At 49.8% G+C, this 18,474-nt stretch overlaps 1 protein-coding gene across 1 annotated transcript; it reads left to right on the top strand.

Moving 5' to 3' along the window:
• Positions 1-3,066: 3,066 nt before the first annotated feature.
• On the top strand, positions 3,067-17,630 carry LOC137313765 (uncharacterized). Its single transcript, XM_067979554.1, has 2 exons — positions 3,067-3,417; positions 16,317-17,630. The coding sequence occupies exon 2, from the start codon at positions 16,380-16,382 to the stop codon at positions 17,121-17,123; it is 744 nt and encodes a 247-aa protein (XP_067835655.1). The 5' UTR covers positions 3,067-3,417; positions 16,317-16,379; the 3' UTR covers positions 17,124-17,630.
• The last annotated feature ends 844 nt before the right edge of the window (positions 17,631-18,474 follow it).

Raw genomic sequence — 18,474 nt, 5'->3', positions numbered from 1 at the left:
GGGGGGAATGTGGGGGGGAGGGAGGGAGGAATGAGGGGGAGGAAGGAATGTGGGGGAGGGGGAATGTCGGGGAGGAGGAATGTGGGGGGGAGGGAGGAATGAGGGGGAGGGGGAATGTAGGGGGAGGGGGGGGAATGTGGGGGAGGGGAATGTGGGGGGAGGGAGGAATGAAGGGGGAGGGAGGAATGTGGGGAAGGGGGAATGTAGGGGGAGGAGGAATGTGGGGGAGGGGGAATGTGGGGGGAGGGAGGAATGTGGGGGAGGGGGAATGTCGGGGGAGGGGGAATGTAGGGGGAGGGGGGAATGTTGGGGGAGCTGTTGCCCAGTGATTTCTATCTGATGTGCTTCAGTCAGATTGTCTCTCGGGGTGATGGCTGAGTGTGGGTCTCCCTGCGGCCCGATGTGTGGGGTCCGACTCTCGGTTGGGATTAGGGGGATGGAGTGTGGTGGGGGGGGGAGTCAGCCAGGCCTTCTGCTCCTGACCCTCATTCTGTGATCCTGTTGTGTGCTTGTGTGAACAGGTTCAGGCATGGCCATGATACCTCTTCAGTGCAATAGCCAGTCCCTCGCCCTAAAACTTTACCTCACAACGGTCAATACCTTCCTTTAACTTTCTCTGACACCTCCGAGCAAAAGGACTCATCTCATTTTGCTGCTGAAAGGGTTTGAGAAGAGGAGAGCCCAATCAACGGGGGGGGCTGGAATTACTAATATCGATATTAGGGATTGTGCAGGGTCAGGGGTCACTCTCTGACCTAACCCAGCCACCGTGTGTCACACTGACCGGCCGAGGGGTCAGGGGTCACTCTCTGACCTAACCCAGCCACTGTGTGTCACACTGACCGGCCGAGGGGTCAGGGGTCACTCTCTGACCTAACCCAGCCACCGTGTGTCACACTGACCGGCCGAGGGTCAGTGAGGAAACTCAATTTCACATTCATCAGATTGGCAGCTTACAGCTGCTCCTTATTTAGGAAGCCTCGGCCTCGTCTGACTGGCAACAGACAGCAGACAGAGGCACAATCAGAGACCCAATATAGACAGGGAGCAAAATAGAGGCAGGCAAGAGACAGAGAGAGAGAGAGAGAGGATAGAGAGATAGTGAGAGCAATAGAGAGAGGATAGAGAGATAGTGAGAGCAATAGAGAGAGGTTAGAGAGATAGTGAGAGCAATAGGGAGAGGTATAGAGAGATAGAGAGCAATAAGGAGAGGGATAGAGAGATAGTGAGAGCAATAGAGAGAGGATAGAGATAGTGAGAGCAATAGAGGGAGGATAGAGAGGTAGTGAGAGCAATAGAGAGAGGATAGAGAGATAGTGAGAGCAATAGAGAGGATAGAGAGATAGTGAGAGCAATAGAGAGAGGATAGAGAGATAGTGAGAGCATAGAGAGAGGTTAGAGAGATAGTGAGAGCAATAGGGAGAGGTATAGAGAGATAGAGAGCAATAAGGAGAGGGATAGAGAGATAGTGAGAGCAATAGAGAGAGGATAGAGATAGTGAGAGCAATAGAGGGAGGATAGAGAGATAGTGAGAGCAATAGAGAGAGGATAGAGAGATAGTGAGAGCAATAGAGGGAGGATAGAGAGATAGTGAGAGCAATAGAGAGAGGATAGAGAGATAGTGAGAGCAATAGAGAGAGGATAGAGAGATAGTGAGAGCAATAGAGGGAGGATAGAGAGATAGTGAGAGCAATAGAGAGGATAGAGAGATAGTGAGAGCAATAGAGAGGGATAAAGAGATAGTGAGAGCAATAGAGAGAGGGATAGAGATAGTGAGAGCAATAGAGAGGGATAGAGAGATAGTGAGAGCAATAGAGAGAGGATAGAGAGATAGTGAGAGCAATAGAGGGAGGATAGAGAGATAGTGAGAGCAATAGAGAGGGATAGAGAGATAGTGAGAGCAATAGAGGGAGGATAGAGAGATAGTGAGAGCAATAGAGAGAGGATAGAGAGGTAGTGAGAGCAATAGAGAGAGGATAGAGAGATAGTGAGAGCAATAGAGAGAGGATAGAGAGATAGTGAGAGCAATAGAGAGAGGATAGAGAGATAGTGAGAGCAATAGAGAGAGGATAGAGAGATAGTGAGAGCAATAGAGGGAGGATAGAAGAGATAGTGAGAGCAATAGAGAGGGATAGAGAGATAGTGAGAGCAATAGAGAGGGATAAAGAGATAGTGAGAGCAATAGAGAGAGGGATAGAGAGATAGTGAGAGCAATAGAGAGGGATAGAGAGATAGTGAGAGCAATAGAGAGGGATAAAGAGATAGTGAGAGCAATAGAGGGATAGAGAGATAGTGAGAGCAATAGAGAGGGATAGAGAGATAGTGAGAGCAATAGAGAGGGAATAGAAGAGATAGTGAGAGCAATAGAGAGAGGGATAGAGATAGTGAGAGCAATAGAGAGGGATAGAGAGATAGTGAGAGCAATAGAGAGGGATAAAGAGATAGTGAGAGCAATAGAGAGAGGATAGAGAGATAGTGAGAGCAATAGAGAGAGGGATAGAGATAGTGAGAGCAATAGAGGATAGAGAGATCCTCTCCCCACTCCTCTCCCTCCCCTCTCCTCTCCCTCCCTCTCCTCCCCATCTCCATCTCTCTCTCTCCTTCCCCACCCCCTCTCCCTCCCCCCTCCCTCTCCAATCCCCATCCCCCTCCCCCTCCCTCTCCCTCCCCTTCCCCTTCCCCCACCCCCTCTCCCTCTCCCTCCTTCTCTCTCTCCCTCCCTTCTCTTTCTCCCTCCCCTAACTTTCCCCTCCCCTCCCCCTCTCCCTCTCCTCTCTTTTCCCTCTCCTCTCTTCCTCTCTCTTTTCCTCTCCATCTCCCTCTCCCTCTCCATCTCCCTCTCTTCTTTTTCTCCCTCTCCCCCCTCCTCTCTTTCTCCCTCCCCTCTCCCTCACTCTCTCCCTCCCCCTCTCCCTCTCTCTCTCTCTCCCTCCCCCTCTCCCTCTCCCCTTTTTTCTCCCTCCCCTCTCCCTCTCTCTCTCCCTACTCCTCTCCCTCTCCATCTCCCTTTCCCAACTCCCTCTCTCCCTCTCTTTCTCCCTCTTCTCTCTTTCTCCCTCCCTCTCCCTCTCTCTCTCCCTCCTCCTCTCCTTCTCCATCTCCCTGTCCCAACTCCCTCTCTCCCTTTCTTTCTCCCTCTTCTCTCTTTCTCCCTCCCCTCTCCCTCTCTCTCTCCCTCCTCCTCTCCCTCTCCATCTCCATCTCCCTTTTCCATCTGCCTCTCTCTCTCCCTCTCCCAAATCCCCGAGGGGCTGTAAGGAGATAAAAATACTCTACAGCTTCAGAAATAGTTGCAGGCCTGAAGCAGCCATATCTGGAAGTTGAGGAAGGCCATCCTGCTGAAACTGTGACAGTGACCCAGCTGATGACACCCATTCAGGGACCGAGGCTGCCTCAACGTCCACAGCACTCACTCAAGTAGGTCCCTAACTCTTACATCATTTGCCCCCACCTCTCCTCTTCCTCACCTTGGGATCGTGGGCACCTGCCTGAGTGGCCATTGCACATCTTGAGAGCTGAGTCAGTAAGGGGAACTGGCGGGCTATTCGACCAAGTGAAGCATCACAATGGAGCCCGATCCCGTTCTCACCCAGGGTCTTTACACACAGGGAAGCCCTTTTCAATTGCCACTGGATCATGAGAAGCAGGAGGTGATCCCAATGGGGCTTTGGAGGAAACTCTATGTCACTTTATCTGCATCTCTCATTCTCTCTGCCTCTCTTTTCATATCTCTGTCTCGCTCTCTTTCTCTCTCTCTTTCTCACTCTGTCTCTCTCTCTCCCCGTGTCTCCGTGTCTCTATCTCTGTTTGCCTCTCTCTATACATTTCCCTCTCTCTGGTGTTCTCTATCTCTCTCTCTCTTTCTCTGTCTATCTCTCTATCTTTATCGCTCTGTTTCTCTCTTTTTATCTCTGCTTCTGTCTCTATCTACCTTTCTCTCCGAGTCAGAAGGTCGTGGGTTCGAGTCCCACTCCAGGACTTGAGCCCATAATCCAGGCTGACACTCCAGTGCAGTACTGAGGGAGCGCTGCACTGTCGGAGGGTCAGTACTGAGGGAGCGCTGCACTGTCGGAGGGTCAGTACTGAGGGAGTGCTGCACTGTCGGAGGGTCAGTACTGAGGGAGCGCTGCACTGTCGGAGGGTCAGTACTGAGGGAGCGCTGCACTGTCGGAGGGTCAGTACTGAGGGAGCGCTGCACTGTCGGAGGGTCAGTACTGAGGGAGTGCTGCACTGTCGGAGGGTCAGTACTGTGGGAGTGCTGCACTGTCGGAGGGTCAGTACTGAGGGAGTGCTGCACTGTCGGAGGGTCAGTACTGAGGAGTGCTGCACTGTCGGAGGGGTCAGTACTGAGGGAGTGCTGCACTGTCGGCGGGTCAGTACTGAGGGAGTGCTGCCCTGTCAGAGGCGCTTTGCTGAGGGAGTGCTGCACTGTCAGAGGTGCCGTCTTTTGGATGAGATGTTAAACTGAGGTCCAGTCTGCCCTCTCAGATGGACGTAAAGATCCCACAGCCACTATTGGAAGAAGAGCAGGGGAGTTCAGAAAGAGTGCAGAAAAGATTTACTAGGATGCTACCGGGACTTGATGGTTTGACTTACAGGGAGAGGTTAGACAGACTGGGACTTTTTTCCCTGGAGAGTAGGAGGTTAAGGGGTGATTTTATAGAAGTCTATAAAATAATGAGGGGCATAGATAAGGTCGATAGTCAAATCTTTTCCCAAAGGTAGGGGAGTCTATAACGAGGGGGCATAGATTTAAGGTGAGAGGGGAGAGATACAAAGGGTCCAGAGGGGCAATTTTTTCACTCAAAGGGTGGTGAGTGTCTGGAACGAGCTGCCAGAGGCAGTAGTAGAGGCGGGTACAATTTTGTCTTTTAAAAAGCATTTGGACAGTTACATGGGTAAGATGGGTATAGAGGGATATGGGCCAAGTGCAGGCAATTGGGACTCAGCTTAGTGGTATAAACTGGGCGACATGGACATGTTAGGGCCGAAGGGCTGTTTCCATGTTGTAACTTCTATGATTCTATGATTCTATGATCCCACAAGCAACATCACTAAAACAGATTAGCGTGTCATGATCACGTTGCTGTTTGTGGGATCTTGCTGTGCACAGATTGGCCGTGTTTCCCACATTACCAAATAAGATCGGAGGTAGATAAAGGAGAACCCGGAACTGGCCAAAAGGAAAAAACACTTGCTAGCTACTCACCAATCAGCTCTTTCCCTTGTGCTGACATCACACCTGAAACTGCTGTCATGTGACGTCACTTTCGGGTTTCTGCCTGCACTTTGATTCAAGGCCTGGTATTGGTTTATTATCAATGATTCAAGGACCAGTATTGTTTATTATCAATGATTCAAGGCCCAGTATTGGTTTATTATCAATGATTCAAGGCCAGTATTGGTTTATTGTCAATGATTCAAGGCCCAGTATTGGTTTATTATCAATGATTCAAGGCCCAGTATTGGTTTATTATCAATGATTCAAGGCCCAGTATTGGTTTATTATCAATGATTCAAGGCCCAGTATTGGTTTATTATCAATGGCTCAAGGCCCAGTATTGGTTTATTATCAATGGCTCAAGGCCCAGTATTGGTTTATTATCAATGGCTCAAGGCCCAGTATTGGTTTATTATCAATGGCTCAAGGCCCAATATTGGTTTATTATCAATGATTCAAGGCCCAGTATTGGTTTATTATCAATGATTCAAGGCCCAGTATTGGTTTATTATCAATGGTTCAGGGCCTAGTATTGGTTTATTATCAATGATTCAAGGCCCAGTATTGGTTTGTTATCACTGATTCAAGGCCCAGTATTGGTTTATTATCAATGATTCAAGGCCCAGTATTGGTTTATTATCAATGATTCAAGGCCCAGTATTGGTTTATTATCAATGATTCAAGGCCCAGTATTCATTTATTATCAATGATTCAAGGCCCAGTATTGGTTTATTATCAATGATTCAAGGCCCAGTATGGTTTATTATCAATGATTCAAGGCCCAGTATTGGTTTATTATCAATGATTCAGGGCCCAGTATTGGTTTATTATCAATGATTCAGGCCCAGTATTGGTTTATTATCAATGATTCAAGGCCCAGTATTGGTTTATTATCAATGATTCAGGGCCCAGTATTGGTTTATTATCAATGATTCAAGGCCCAGTATTGGTTTATTATCAATGATTCAGGGCCCAGTATTGGTTTATTATCAATGATTCAGGGCCCAGTATTGGTTTATTATCAATGATTCAGGGCCCAGTATTGGTTTATTATCAATGATTCAGGGCCCAGTATTGGTTTATTATCAATGGTTCAGGGCCAGTATTGGTTTATTATCAATGATTCAAGGCCCAGTATTGGTTTATTATCAATGGTTCAGGGCCCAGTATTGGTTTATTATCAATGATTCAAGGCCCAGTATTGGTTTATTATCAATGGTTTCAGGGCCCAGTATTGGTTTATTATCAATGATTCAGGGCTCAGTATTGGTTTATTATCAATGATTCAGGGCCCAGTATTGGTTTATTATCAATGGTTCAGGGCCTAGTATTGGTTTATTATCAATGATTCAAGGCCAGTATTGGTTGTTATCAATGATTCAAGCCCAGTATTGGTTTATTATCAATGATTCAAGGCCCAGTATTGGTTTATTATCAATGATTCAAGGCCCAGTATTGGTTTATTATCAATGATTCAGGGCCAGTATTGGTTTATTATCAATGGTTCAGGGCTCAGTATTGGTTTATTATCAATGGTTCAGGGCTCAGTGGTATATGTTAATGATTTAAACTTAAATGTAGGGGGGCATGATTAAGAAGTTTGCAGATGATACAAAATTGGCCGTGTGGTTGATGGTGAGGAGGAAAGCTGTAGATTGCAGGAAGATATCAATGGACTGGTCAGGTGGGCAGAAAAGTGGCAAATGGAATTCAGTCCAGAGAAGTGTGAGGTAATACATTTGAGGAGAGCAAACAAGACAAGGGAATACACAATAAATGGGAGGATACTGAGAGGCGTAGAGGAAGAGAGGGACCTTGGAGTGCATGTCCACAGATCCCTGAGAGTAACAGGACAGGTAGATAAGGTGGTTAAAAAGGCATACAGGATACTTTCCTTTATTAGTCGAGGCATAGAATATAAAAGCTGCAATATTATGCTAGAACTGTATAAAACACTAGTTAGGCCACAGCTTGAGTACTGTGTACAGTTCTGGTCACATTACAGGAAAGATGTGATTGCACTAGAGAGGGTACAGAGGAGATTTACGAGGATGTTGCCAGGACTGGAGAATTTTAGCTATGAGGAAAGATTGGATAGGCTGGGTTGTTTTCCTTGGAACTGAGGAGGCTGAGGGGTAATTTGATGAGGCGTATAAAATTATGAGAGGCCTATTTCCCTTAGCAAGAGAGGTCAATAACCAGGGGGCATAGATTTAAAGTGATTGGTAGAAGGATTAGAGGGGAACTGAGGAAAGATTTTTTCACCCAGAGGTGGTGGGAGTCTGGAACTCACTGCCCGAGAGGGTGGGAGAGGCAGAAACCCTCAACTCAATTAAAAAGTACCTGGATGTGCACCTGAAGTGCTGTAACCTACAGGGCTACGGACCAAGTGCTGGAAAGTGGGATTAGGCTGGGTGGCTCATTTTTGGGGCATGGACACGATGGGCCAAATGGCCTCCTTCTGTGCCGTAAATCTCTATGATTACAACAGTAACTACACTTCAAAAAGTACTTCATTGGCTGTGAAGCATTTGAGGGATGAATGGCATGATATAAATTCAAGCTCTTAGAATCATGGAAAATTTCCAAAGAAAACAACCCCAGCCTATCCAATCTTTCCTCATAGCTAAAATTCTCCAGTCCTGGCAACATCCTCGTAAATCTCCTCTGTACCCTCTCTAGTGCAATCACATCTTTCCTGTAATGTGACCAGAACTGTACACAGTACCCCTGCTGTGACCTAACTAGTGTTTTATACAGTTCTAGCAAAACCTCCCTGCTTTTATATTCTATGCCTCGGCTAATAAAAGAAAGTGTTCCATATAACATAAGAATGTAAAAACATAAGAGATAGGAGCAGGAGTAGGCCATTTGGCCCTTCGAGCCTGCTCCGCCATTCAATGAGATCATGGCTGATCTGATTCTGGCCTCAACTCCACTTTCCCACCTCTTCCCCATATCCTTTGATCAAAAATTTGTCTAACTCAGCCTTGAATATATTCAATGACTCAGCCCCAAAGAACGGTGGAGGCTAAGAATTCCAAAGATTCACAACCCTCTGAGGGAAGAAATTTCTCCTCATCTCTGTCTTAAATGGGCGACCCCTTATTCTGAGACTATGCCCCTTAGTTCTAGATTCCCCTATGAGGGGAAACATCCACAGCATTTATCCTGTCAAGCCCCCTCAGAATCTCAGATGTTTCAATAAGATCTCTCCTCATTCTTCTAAACTCCAGTGAGTATAGGCCCAACCTGCTCAATCTTTCCTCATAAGAAAACCCTTCCAAACCCGGAATCAACCGAGTGAACCTTCTCTGAACCGCCTCCAATACAAGTATATCCTTCCTTAAATAAGGAGACCAAAACTGTACGCTGTACTCTAGGTGTGGTCTCACCAGCACCCTGTACAGTTGGAGCAAGACTTCCCTGCTTTTATAGTCCATCCCCCTTGAAAAAGGCCAATATTCCATTTTGCCTTCCCAATTATCTGCTGCACCTATATGCTAACTTTTTGTGTTTCATGTACGAGGACACCCAAATCCCTCTGTACCACAGCATTCTGTAGTCTGTCTCCATTTATATAATATTTTGCTTTTTTATTCTTCCTACCAAAGTGGATGACTTCACATTTTCCCTCGTTATACTCCATCTGCCAAATTTTTGCCCACTCGCTTAACCTATCTATATCCCTTTGCAGACACTTTGTGTTCTCCTCACAACTTACTTTTCCACCTATCTTTATATCATCAGTAAATCTGGCCACAATACACTCGCTTCCTCCATCCAAGTCTATGATATAGATTGTAAATGGTTGAGGCCCCAGCACTGATCCCTGCGGCACCCCACTGGTTACAGATTGCCATCCTGAAAATGACCCCTTAATCCCGACTCTCTTTTCTGTTAGTTACCCAATCCTCTATCCATGCTAATATATTACCAACACCATGAGCTCTTACCTTGTGCAGTAACCTTTTATGTGGCACCTTATCGAATTACCTTATGGAAATCCAAATACACGACATCTACTGGTTCCCCTTTATCCATCCTGCTCGTTACTTCCTCAAAGAACTCTAATAAATTTGTCAGATATGATTTCCCCTTCATAAAACCATGCTGACTCTCCTTGATTTTATTATGAGTCTCTAAATGTCCTGCTACTACTTCCTTAATAATCAATTCTAGCATTTTCCCAATGACAGATGTTAGGGTAATTGGCCTATAGTTACCTGCTTTCTGTCTCCCTCCTCTCTTGAATAAGGGCGTTACATTTGGGGTTTTCCAATCTGCTGGGACCTTTCCAGAATCTGGTGAATTCTGGAAGATTACAACCAATGCATCCACTATCTCTGTAGCCACTTCCTTTAAGACCCTCGGATGCAAACCATCGGGTCCAGGGGACTTGTCAGCCTTTAGACCCATTAGTTTGCCGAATACTTTTTCTCTAGTGATTGTTTTTAGATTCTCCCTCCCCTTTGCCCCTTGATTATCTATTATTAATATGCTTTCAGTGTCTTCTACCGTGAAGACAGATACAAAATATTTGTTCAATGCCTTTTTAACCACCTTATCTACCTGTCCTGCTACCTTCAGGGATCTGTGGACATGCTCTCCAAGGTCCCTCTCTTCCTCTACACCTCTCAGTATCCTCCCATTTATTGTGTATTCACTTACCTTGTTTGCTCTCCCCAAATGCATTACCTCACATTTCTCTGGATTAAATTCCATTTGCCACTTTTCTGCCCACCTGACCAGTCCATTGATATCTTCCTGCAGTCTACAGCTTTCCTCCTCACTATCGACCACACGGCCAATTTTTGTGTCATCTGCAAACCTGTTAATAATGCGACCTACATTTAAGTCCAAATCATTAATATATACCACAAAAAGCAAGGGGCTTAGTACTGAGCCCTGCGGAACCCCACTGGAAACAGCCTTCCGGACACAAAAACCCCGCTGACCATTACCCTTTGCTTCCTGCCACTGAGCTAATTTTGGATCCAACTTTCCCTTGGATCCCATGGGCTTGCACTTTTTTGACCAGTCTGCCATTGGGAGCCTTGCCTTTCTTTTCTCCGACTTTTTTTTGGTGTTTTTACTGATTGCTCAGGAATAGGTGTCAGTCTGATAAATGATGGGGTAGGTAGTTTGTGTGCAATGTAACTAAATAAAGCCCCGTCCCTAAGATCGACTTTACTCCGACTTAACTTGCAATACTCGTGTACTGAGCACACCAGTGCCATCCAGTGATGGCAACCAGCCACTGCAGCAGCGAGCGGCTTCTCCCAGGGACTTTAATTTAAAGCAGTGACGCAACTTATATATTGTGTGCTAAACTGGGAGGTCCATATCTTGGGCATGGGGCTGCTGATTTAGTAAGGGACCCGTCAATTGTCGATCTAGTTTGAACCTGTGTCCTACTCCCACTGTTTCAATTAAAGTCACATCCCAGAATAATCTTTTTTCCACACTGTTTGCTATCTTAATAAAGACACCTCTTAAATCTCAGACACCTCCTTTCCAGGTTGAATAGCTCAATTCTCTCCGGTCCTTGCTTGTCTCGGACCTCTGAGACTGAGTATCAGCCTCATGGCTCTGGAACACCTCTCTCGTGTGTCAGAAACTACGACTGAGAGAGGGGGGGAGAGACAGAGACAGAGAGAGAGGGAGGGAGAAAGTGAGAGAGAGAGGAGAGAGAGGGAGAGAGAGAGAAAGAAAGAGAAAGAGAAAGAGTTAGAGAAAGATGGAGAGAGAAACAGAGAAAGAGAGCAAGGTACAGGAGTGTCAGACATTGCCCAAACCGGCTTTACCAAACAGGCCATAATATCCCAGCTGTTCCTGATGATCCTTACCCTGTCTGACGAGCTGCGGAGGGGAACATGCTCTTGGACCCCTCCCCCACTGTGAGGGAGGGAGCGATGGAAAGGGAGGAGGAGGGGTTAGATGGAGGGGGGGGAAAGGGAGGGGAGATGAAGGGGGAGATAGAAGGGAGAGGGAGGGGAGATGGAGAGGGAGAGGGAGGGGAGATGGAGAGGAGAGGGAGAGAGAGATGGAGGGGGAGGGAATGATCAATGTGGAGTTGCGGCGAGGGGAAAAGGAAGGGAGAAGGAGGGGAAAGAGATGGAGGGAGAGGGGAGGAGGAGGTGGAGGTGGAGATGGAAGGGAGATGAAGATGGAAATGACAATGGAGGGGAGGGGGAGAGGGCGATGGAGGGGTGGGGGAGCGAGAGATGGTGTTGGAGATGGAGATGGAGTGGGTGGGGAGGGGAAGGGAAGGTTGAGGGGAAGGGAAGGTGGGTGTCACTGGCGAGGCCGGCATTTATTGCCCATCCCTAATTGCCCCTTGAGAAGGTGGTGGTGAGCCGCCTTCTTGAACCGCTGCAGTCCGTGTGGTGAAGGTTCTCCCACAGTGCTGTTAGGAAGGGAATTCCAGGATTTTGACCCAGCGACGATGAAGGAATCAAATCATTTTAACGGCATGTTAGTCTTGTTGTCTGGTTTTCTGTCCTCCCCTGAAGACGATAACTCTGGTACAGGTCTCCTGGGTGCCACCACCCTCCGACACCTTGCCCACTGACTCATTCTTCATGGGTGAGCCTAGAAGGTGAGTCGGCGGCTTCTATTGGCACATCCTTCAGCCACTGTGGACCAACTGTCCAAATCTCCCTCACTGAAGCCCTTTACCTTGTGGCATTTCTAGTACCTGAGACCATAATCCAGGCTGACACCTCCAGTGCAGTACTGAGGGAGCGCTGCACTGTCGGAGGGTCAGTACTGAGGGAGTGCTGCACTGTCGGAGGGTCAGTACTGAGGGAGTGCTGCACTGTCGAAGGGACAGTACTGAGGGAGCGCTGCACTGTCGGAGGGTCAGTACTGAGGGAGCGCTGCACTGTCAGAGGGTCAGTACTGAGGGAGCGCTGCACTGTCGGAGGGTCAGTACTGAGGGAGTACTGCACTGTCGGAGGGTCAGTACTGAGGGAGGGCCGCACTGTCGGAGGGTCAGTACTGAGGGAGCGCTGCACTGTCGGAGGGTCAGTACTGAGGGAGCGCTGCACTGTCGGAGGGTCAGTACTGAGGGAGTGCTGCACTGTCGGAGGGTCAGTACTGAGGGAGTGCTGCACTGTCGGAGGGTCAGTACTGAGGGAGTGCTGCACTGTCGAAGGGACAGTACTGAGGGAGCGCTGCACTGTCGGAGGGTCAGTACTGAGGGAGCGCTGCACTGTCGGAGGGTCAGTACTGAGGGAGTGCTGCACTGTCGGAGGGTCAGTACTGAGGGAGTGCTGCACTGTCGAAGGGACAGTACTGAGGGAGCGCTGCACTGTCGGAGGGTCAGTACTGAGGGAGCGCTGCACTGTCGGAGGGTCAGTACTGAGGGAGCGCTGCACTGTCGGAGGGTCAGTACTGAGGGAGTGCTGCACTGTCGGAGGGTCAGTACTGAGGGAGGGCCGCACTGTCGGAGGGTCAGTACTGAGGGAGCGCTGCACTGTCGGAGGGTCAGTACTGAGGGAGCGCTGCACTGTCGGAGGGTCAGTACTGAGGGAGTGCTGCACTGTCGGAGGGTCAGTACTGAGGGAGTGCTGCACTGTCGGAGGGTCAGTACTGAGGGAGTGCTGCACTGTCGAAGGGACAGTACTGAGGGAGCGCTGCACTGTTGGAGGGACAGTACTGAGGGAGTGCTGCACTGTCGGAGGGTCAGTACTGAGGGAGTGCTGCACTGTCGGAGGGTCAGTACTGAGGGAGCGCTGCACTGTCGGAGGGTCAGTACTGAGGGAGTGCTGCACTGTCAGGGGTCAGTACAGAGGGAGTGCTGCACTGTCGGAGGGTCAGTACTGAGGGAGCGCTGCACTGTTGGAGGGACAGTACTGAGGGAGTGCTGCACTGTCGGAGGGTCAGTACTGAGGGAGTGCTGCACTGTCGGAGGGTCAGTACTGAGGGAGCGCTGCACTGTCGGAGGGTCAGTACTGAGGGAGTGCTGCACTGTCGAAGGGTCAGTACTGAGGGAGTGCTGCACTGTCGGAGGGTCAGTAATGAGGGAGCACTGCACTGTTGCGTGGCAATACTGAGGGAGCGCTGCACTGTCGGAGGGTCAGTACTGAGGGAGTGCTGCACTGTCGGAGGGTCAGTACTGAGGGAGTGCTGCACTGTCGAAGGGTCAGTACTGAGGGAGTGCTGCACTGTCGGAGGGTCAGTACTGAGGGAGCGCTGGACTGTTGGAGGGTCAGTATTGAGGGAGTGCTGCACTGTCGGAGGGTCAGTACTGAGGGAGTGCTGCACTGTCGGAGGGTCAGTACTGAGGGAGTGCTGCACTGTCGGAGGGTCAGTACTGAGGGAGTGCTGCACTGTCGGAGGGTCAGTACTGAGGGAGTGCTGCACTGTCGGAGGGTCAGTACTGAGGGAGCGCTGCACTGTTGGAGGGTCAGTACAGAGGGAGTGCTGCACTGTCGGAGGGGCAGTACAGAGGGAGTGCTGCACTGTCGGAGGGTCAGTACTGAGGGAGCGCTGCACTGTTGGAGGGTCAGTACTGAGGGAGCGCTGCACTGTCGGGGGGTCAGTACTGAGGGAGTGCTGCACTGTCGGAGGGTCAGTACTGAGGGAGCGCTGCACTGTCGGGGGGTCAGTACTGAGGGAGCGCTGCACTGTCGGGGGGTCAGTACTGAGGGAGCGCCGCACTGTCGGAGGGTCAGTACTGAGGGAGCGCCGCACTGTCGGAGGGTCAGTACTGAGGGAGCGCCGCACTGTCGGAGGGTCAGTACTGAGGGAGCGCCGCACTGTTGGAGGTGCAGTACTGAGGGAGCGCCGCACTGTCGGAGGGTCAGTACTGAGGGAGCGCCGCACTGTCGGAGGGTCAGTACTGAGGGAGCACCGCACTGTTGGAGGTGCAGTACTGAGGGAGCGCCGCACTGTCGGAGGGTCAGTACTGAGGGAGCGCCGCACTGTCGGAGGGTCAGTACTGAGGGAGTGCTGCACTGTCGGACGTGCCGTCTTTCAGATTAGACGTTTAACCGAGGCCCAGACTGCCCTCTCCGGTGGATGTAAAAGATCCCACGGCCACTATTGGAAGAAGAGCAGGGGGAGTTCTCCCCGGTGTCCTGGGGCCAATATTTATCCCTTAACCAACATCACTAAAAAAACAGATGATCTGGTCATTATCATATTTCTGTTTGTGGGATCTTGCTGTGCGCAAATTGGTTGCCACGTTTCCTACATTACAAGAGAGATTACACTTCCAAAAAAAGTACTTCATTGTCTGTAAGGCTCTTTGGGACGTCCTGAGGTGGTGAAAGGCACTGTTTAAATGGGAGTCTTTCTTTCTTTCTTAGCTCTTTGACCAAGCTTTTTGTCACCTGTCCTAATGTCCTTGATGTCAAAATTTTGTTTGATCACTTCTGTGAAGCGCCTTGGGACGTTTTACTATGTTAAAGGCGCTATATAAATGCAAGTTGTTGTTATTTATATTCGTGCAAAGTGCATTCAAGTCACCTCAGGCTCCTCAGTTCCAGAATCTGACTTCATTGACCCTCCCCCAAAGCAGCTTGCCTGGCTCGACCTCTGACTCCCTCTTGTGGCCAGTAAGACCTTGAGGATAGGGCACAGGGCGAGGCAGCACCTCTCCAACTCAACATCAGCACCACTCATACGATTGGCTTCCGGAATATTCTGAATAGAGATCATGGGAGACAGTAGAGGTGGTTTCTGAATGGGGTTTGTGGGAGATGGGGGTGATTTTCTGAATGGGGTTTGTGGGAGATGGGGGTGATTTTCTGAATGGGGTTTGTGGGAGATGGGGGTGATTTTCTGAATAGGGTTTGAGGGAGATAAGAACATAAGAACATAAGAAATAGGAGCAGGAGTAGGCCAATCGGCCCCTCGAGCCTGCTCCGCCATTCAATAAGATCATGGCTGATCTGATCCTAACCTCAAATCTAAATTAATGTCCAATTTCCTGCCCGCTCCCCGTAACCCCTAATTCCCTTTACTTCTAGGAAACTGTCTATTTCTGTTTTAAATTTATTTAATGATGTAGCTTCCACAGCTTCCTGGGGCAGCAAATTCCACAGACCTACTACCCTCTGAGTGAAGAAGTTTCTCCTCATCTCAGTTTTGAAAGAGCAGCCCCTTATTCTAAGATTATGCCCCCTAGTTCTAGTTTCACCCGTCCTTGGGAACATCCTTACCGCATCCACCTGATCAAGCCCCTTCACAATCGTGTATGTTTCAATAAGATCGCCTCTCATTCTTCTGAACTCCAATGAGTAGAGTCCCAATCTACTCAACCTCTCCTCATATGTCTGCCCCCTCATCCCCGGAATTAACCGAGTGAACCTTCTTTGTACTGCCTCGAGAGCAAGTATGTCTTTGGGGTGATATTATGAATGGGTTTGTGGGACATGGGGGTGATTTTCTGATTGGGGTTTGTGGGAGATGAGGTGATTTTCTGATTGGGGTTTGTGGGACATGGGGGTGATTTTCTGAATGGGGTTTGTGGGACATGGGGGTGATTTTCTGAATGGGGTTTGTGGGAGATGGGGGTGATTTTCTGATTGGGGTTTGTGGGAGATGGGGGTGATTTTCTGAATGGGGTTTGTGGGAGACGTGTGGTGGCTACAGTCTATCACTCAATGTAGGTGAATATTTGGACATTAACTCCAGTAACAAAGAAAATTTACAGCCCATCGTGTCCGCGCCGGCCAAGAAAGAGCCACCCAGCCTAATCCCACTTTCCAGCACTTGGTCCGTAGCCCTGTAGGTTACAGCACTTCAGGTGCACATCCAGGTACTTTTTAAATGAGTTGAGGGTTTCTGCCTCTCCCACCCTCTCGGGCAGTGAGTTCCAGACTCCCACCACCTTCTGGGTAAAAAAATCTTTCCTCAGTTCCCTTCTAATCCTTCTACCAATCACTTTAAATCTATACCCCCTGGTTATTAACCTCTCTGCAAAGGGAAATAGGTCATAGAATCGTAGAAAGTTATGGCACAGGAGGAGGCCATTCGGTCAATCGTGTCCATGCTGGCTGAAAAAGAGCTATCCAGCCTAATCCCACTTTCCAGCTCTTGGTCTGTAACCCTGAAATAGGTCCTTCCAATCCACTCTATCTAGGCCCTTCTCAAATTCGGCTGCCCGCAGAAATTGGTCACCATTCTCCGCCTGCTCTACGATGATATGCAAGCCGTGATCCTCACCAACGGATCCACCACAGACCCAGTACGAGTGCAAACTGGGGTCAAGCAGGGCTGCGTCATTGCACCAACGCTCTTCTCCATCTTCCTCGCTGCAACACTCCACCCCGTCACCATGAAGCTCCCCGCCGGAGTGGAGCTAACCTACAGGACAAGTGGGAAACTGTTCAACCTTCGATGCCTCCAGGCCAGAACCAAGACCACCCCAACCTCTGTCATCGAGCTGCAGTACGCAGACGATGCCAGCGTGTGCGCACACTCAGAGGCCGAGCTACAAACCATCGTCGACACATTCACCGAGGCGTGTGAGAGAATGGGCCCCAGGCTAAACATCCAGAAAACAAAGGTCCTCTCCCAGCCCGTTCCTGCCACACAACACCGTCCCCCGACCATCAAGATCCACGGTGAGCCTCTGGACAGCGTGGATCATTTCCCATACCTCGGGAGCCTCCTCTCAGTGCGAGCAGACATCGACGATGAAATTCAACATCGACTCCAATGCGCCAGTGTAGCCTTCGGACGCCTGAGCAACAGAGTGTTCGAAGACCAGACCTCAAATCCAGCACCAAGCTCATGGTCTACAGAGCAGCCGTGGTCCCCGCCCTCCTGTACACATCAGAAACATGGACAATGTACAGCAGACACCTCAAATCGCTGGAGAGATATCACCAACATTGCCTCCGCAAAATCCTGCAAATCCACTGACAGGATGGGCACACCAACGTGAGCGTTCTCTCCCAGGCTAATATCCCCAGTATCGAGGCACTGGTCACGCTCAACCAGCTGCGATGGGCGGGGCCACATTGTCCGCATGCCCGACACAAGATTCCCTAAACAAGTGCTCTACTCCGAGCTCCGCTATGGCAGGCGATCACTAGGAGGGCAGAGGAAACGCTGTAAGGACACTCTCAAAGCCTCCCTAAAAAAATGCAACATCCCCACCGACACGTGGGAATCGTTTGCCCTAGAACGCCCAAACTGGAGAAGAAGCATCCGCGACGGCGCCAATCACCTCGAGCGTCACCGAGTGGAGCAGGTGGAGGCCGAGCGTATCCAGAGCGTCTCACCCACCCGCCTCGTCAAACACTACCTGCCCCACCTGTGGCAGAGTCTGCGGCTCCAGGATTGGACAATTCATCCACCGCAGAACCCACCCTCCCGGAGTGGAAGCAAGTCATCCTCGACCCTGAGGGACTGCCAAAGAAGAAGGTGGTGATCGAGGCCCTTCGTGATTTTGTACACCTCAATTAAATCACCCCTCAGAAATTGAGGTGTTACCCCGTTAACAAAAGCCTTTCTAACTAGGCCGTTTTCAGTTGCTAACTTTTCATTCTCCTCCCCTCCCCCACTGCAAATCTCCCACCCCCTCCCACCCCCTCCCCCACCTCCCCCTCCACTCCCCCATTTCTCCCACCCGCTTCGCTCTCTCCCCCTACCTCTCCCACCTCCCCCACCTCCCCCTCCACTGCCGCTCCCCACCATCTGCTTCAGGACCTGGGTTGTGTGTGTTGTGACCCACCCTATGATGTAACCCGACGCTGGTCGGCCGTAGATTACTGGATGCTCGGCCTCGAGGGGTCCCCAGAGTGTAAGGAGAGACTCTGTACAGCTGGCTGCTGTCATTTAACATTCTCCCCTCCAATTACTACCCTTCACACACCTCCCAGTAACCCAGAGACTGGACAGAGGCCTGCAAACAATTACTGAGTTAATATGTGATCAGCCAATAGCATTAATTGATTGCGACAACACCCAATATCACCAATTCTTTATTTCAGTTCATTATTTCACTCCAACCTCTGGCCCACCAGCTGCCAGTAAAGTGAGATGGGACTTCATCTCGAGGAATGATCCCCAATGGTCACAACACCAGAAAATACCAGTCCAACTCTCCCCTCAATTATTTCTCATAATTCTCCACCCGCCCCCACCCCCTTCACACTCTCCCAAATCAGCTTGTTCCTTCCTCCCTCCTCCCCGTCCCTCCCCCTCCTCCACCCTTCCTCCTTCCCTTCCCCTCCCTCTCCTCTACCCTCCCCTCCACCCTCCCCCTCCCTCTCCTCCCCTCCACCCACTCC

This window comes from Heptranchias perlo, unplaced genomic scaffold, assembly GCF_035084215.1.
Source record: "Heptranchias perlo isolate sHepPer1 unplaced genomic scaffold, sHepPer1.hap1 HAP1_SCAFFOLD_474, whole genome shotgun sequence".
Classification (NCBI taxonomy): domain Eukaryota; kingdom Metazoa; phylum Chordata; class Chondrichthyes; order Hexanchiformes; family Hexanchidae; genus Heptranchias; species Heptranchias perlo.
The sequence above is the reverse complement of the archived record's forward strand: the minus strand, read 5'-3'. Positions and strand labels throughout refer to the sequence as shown.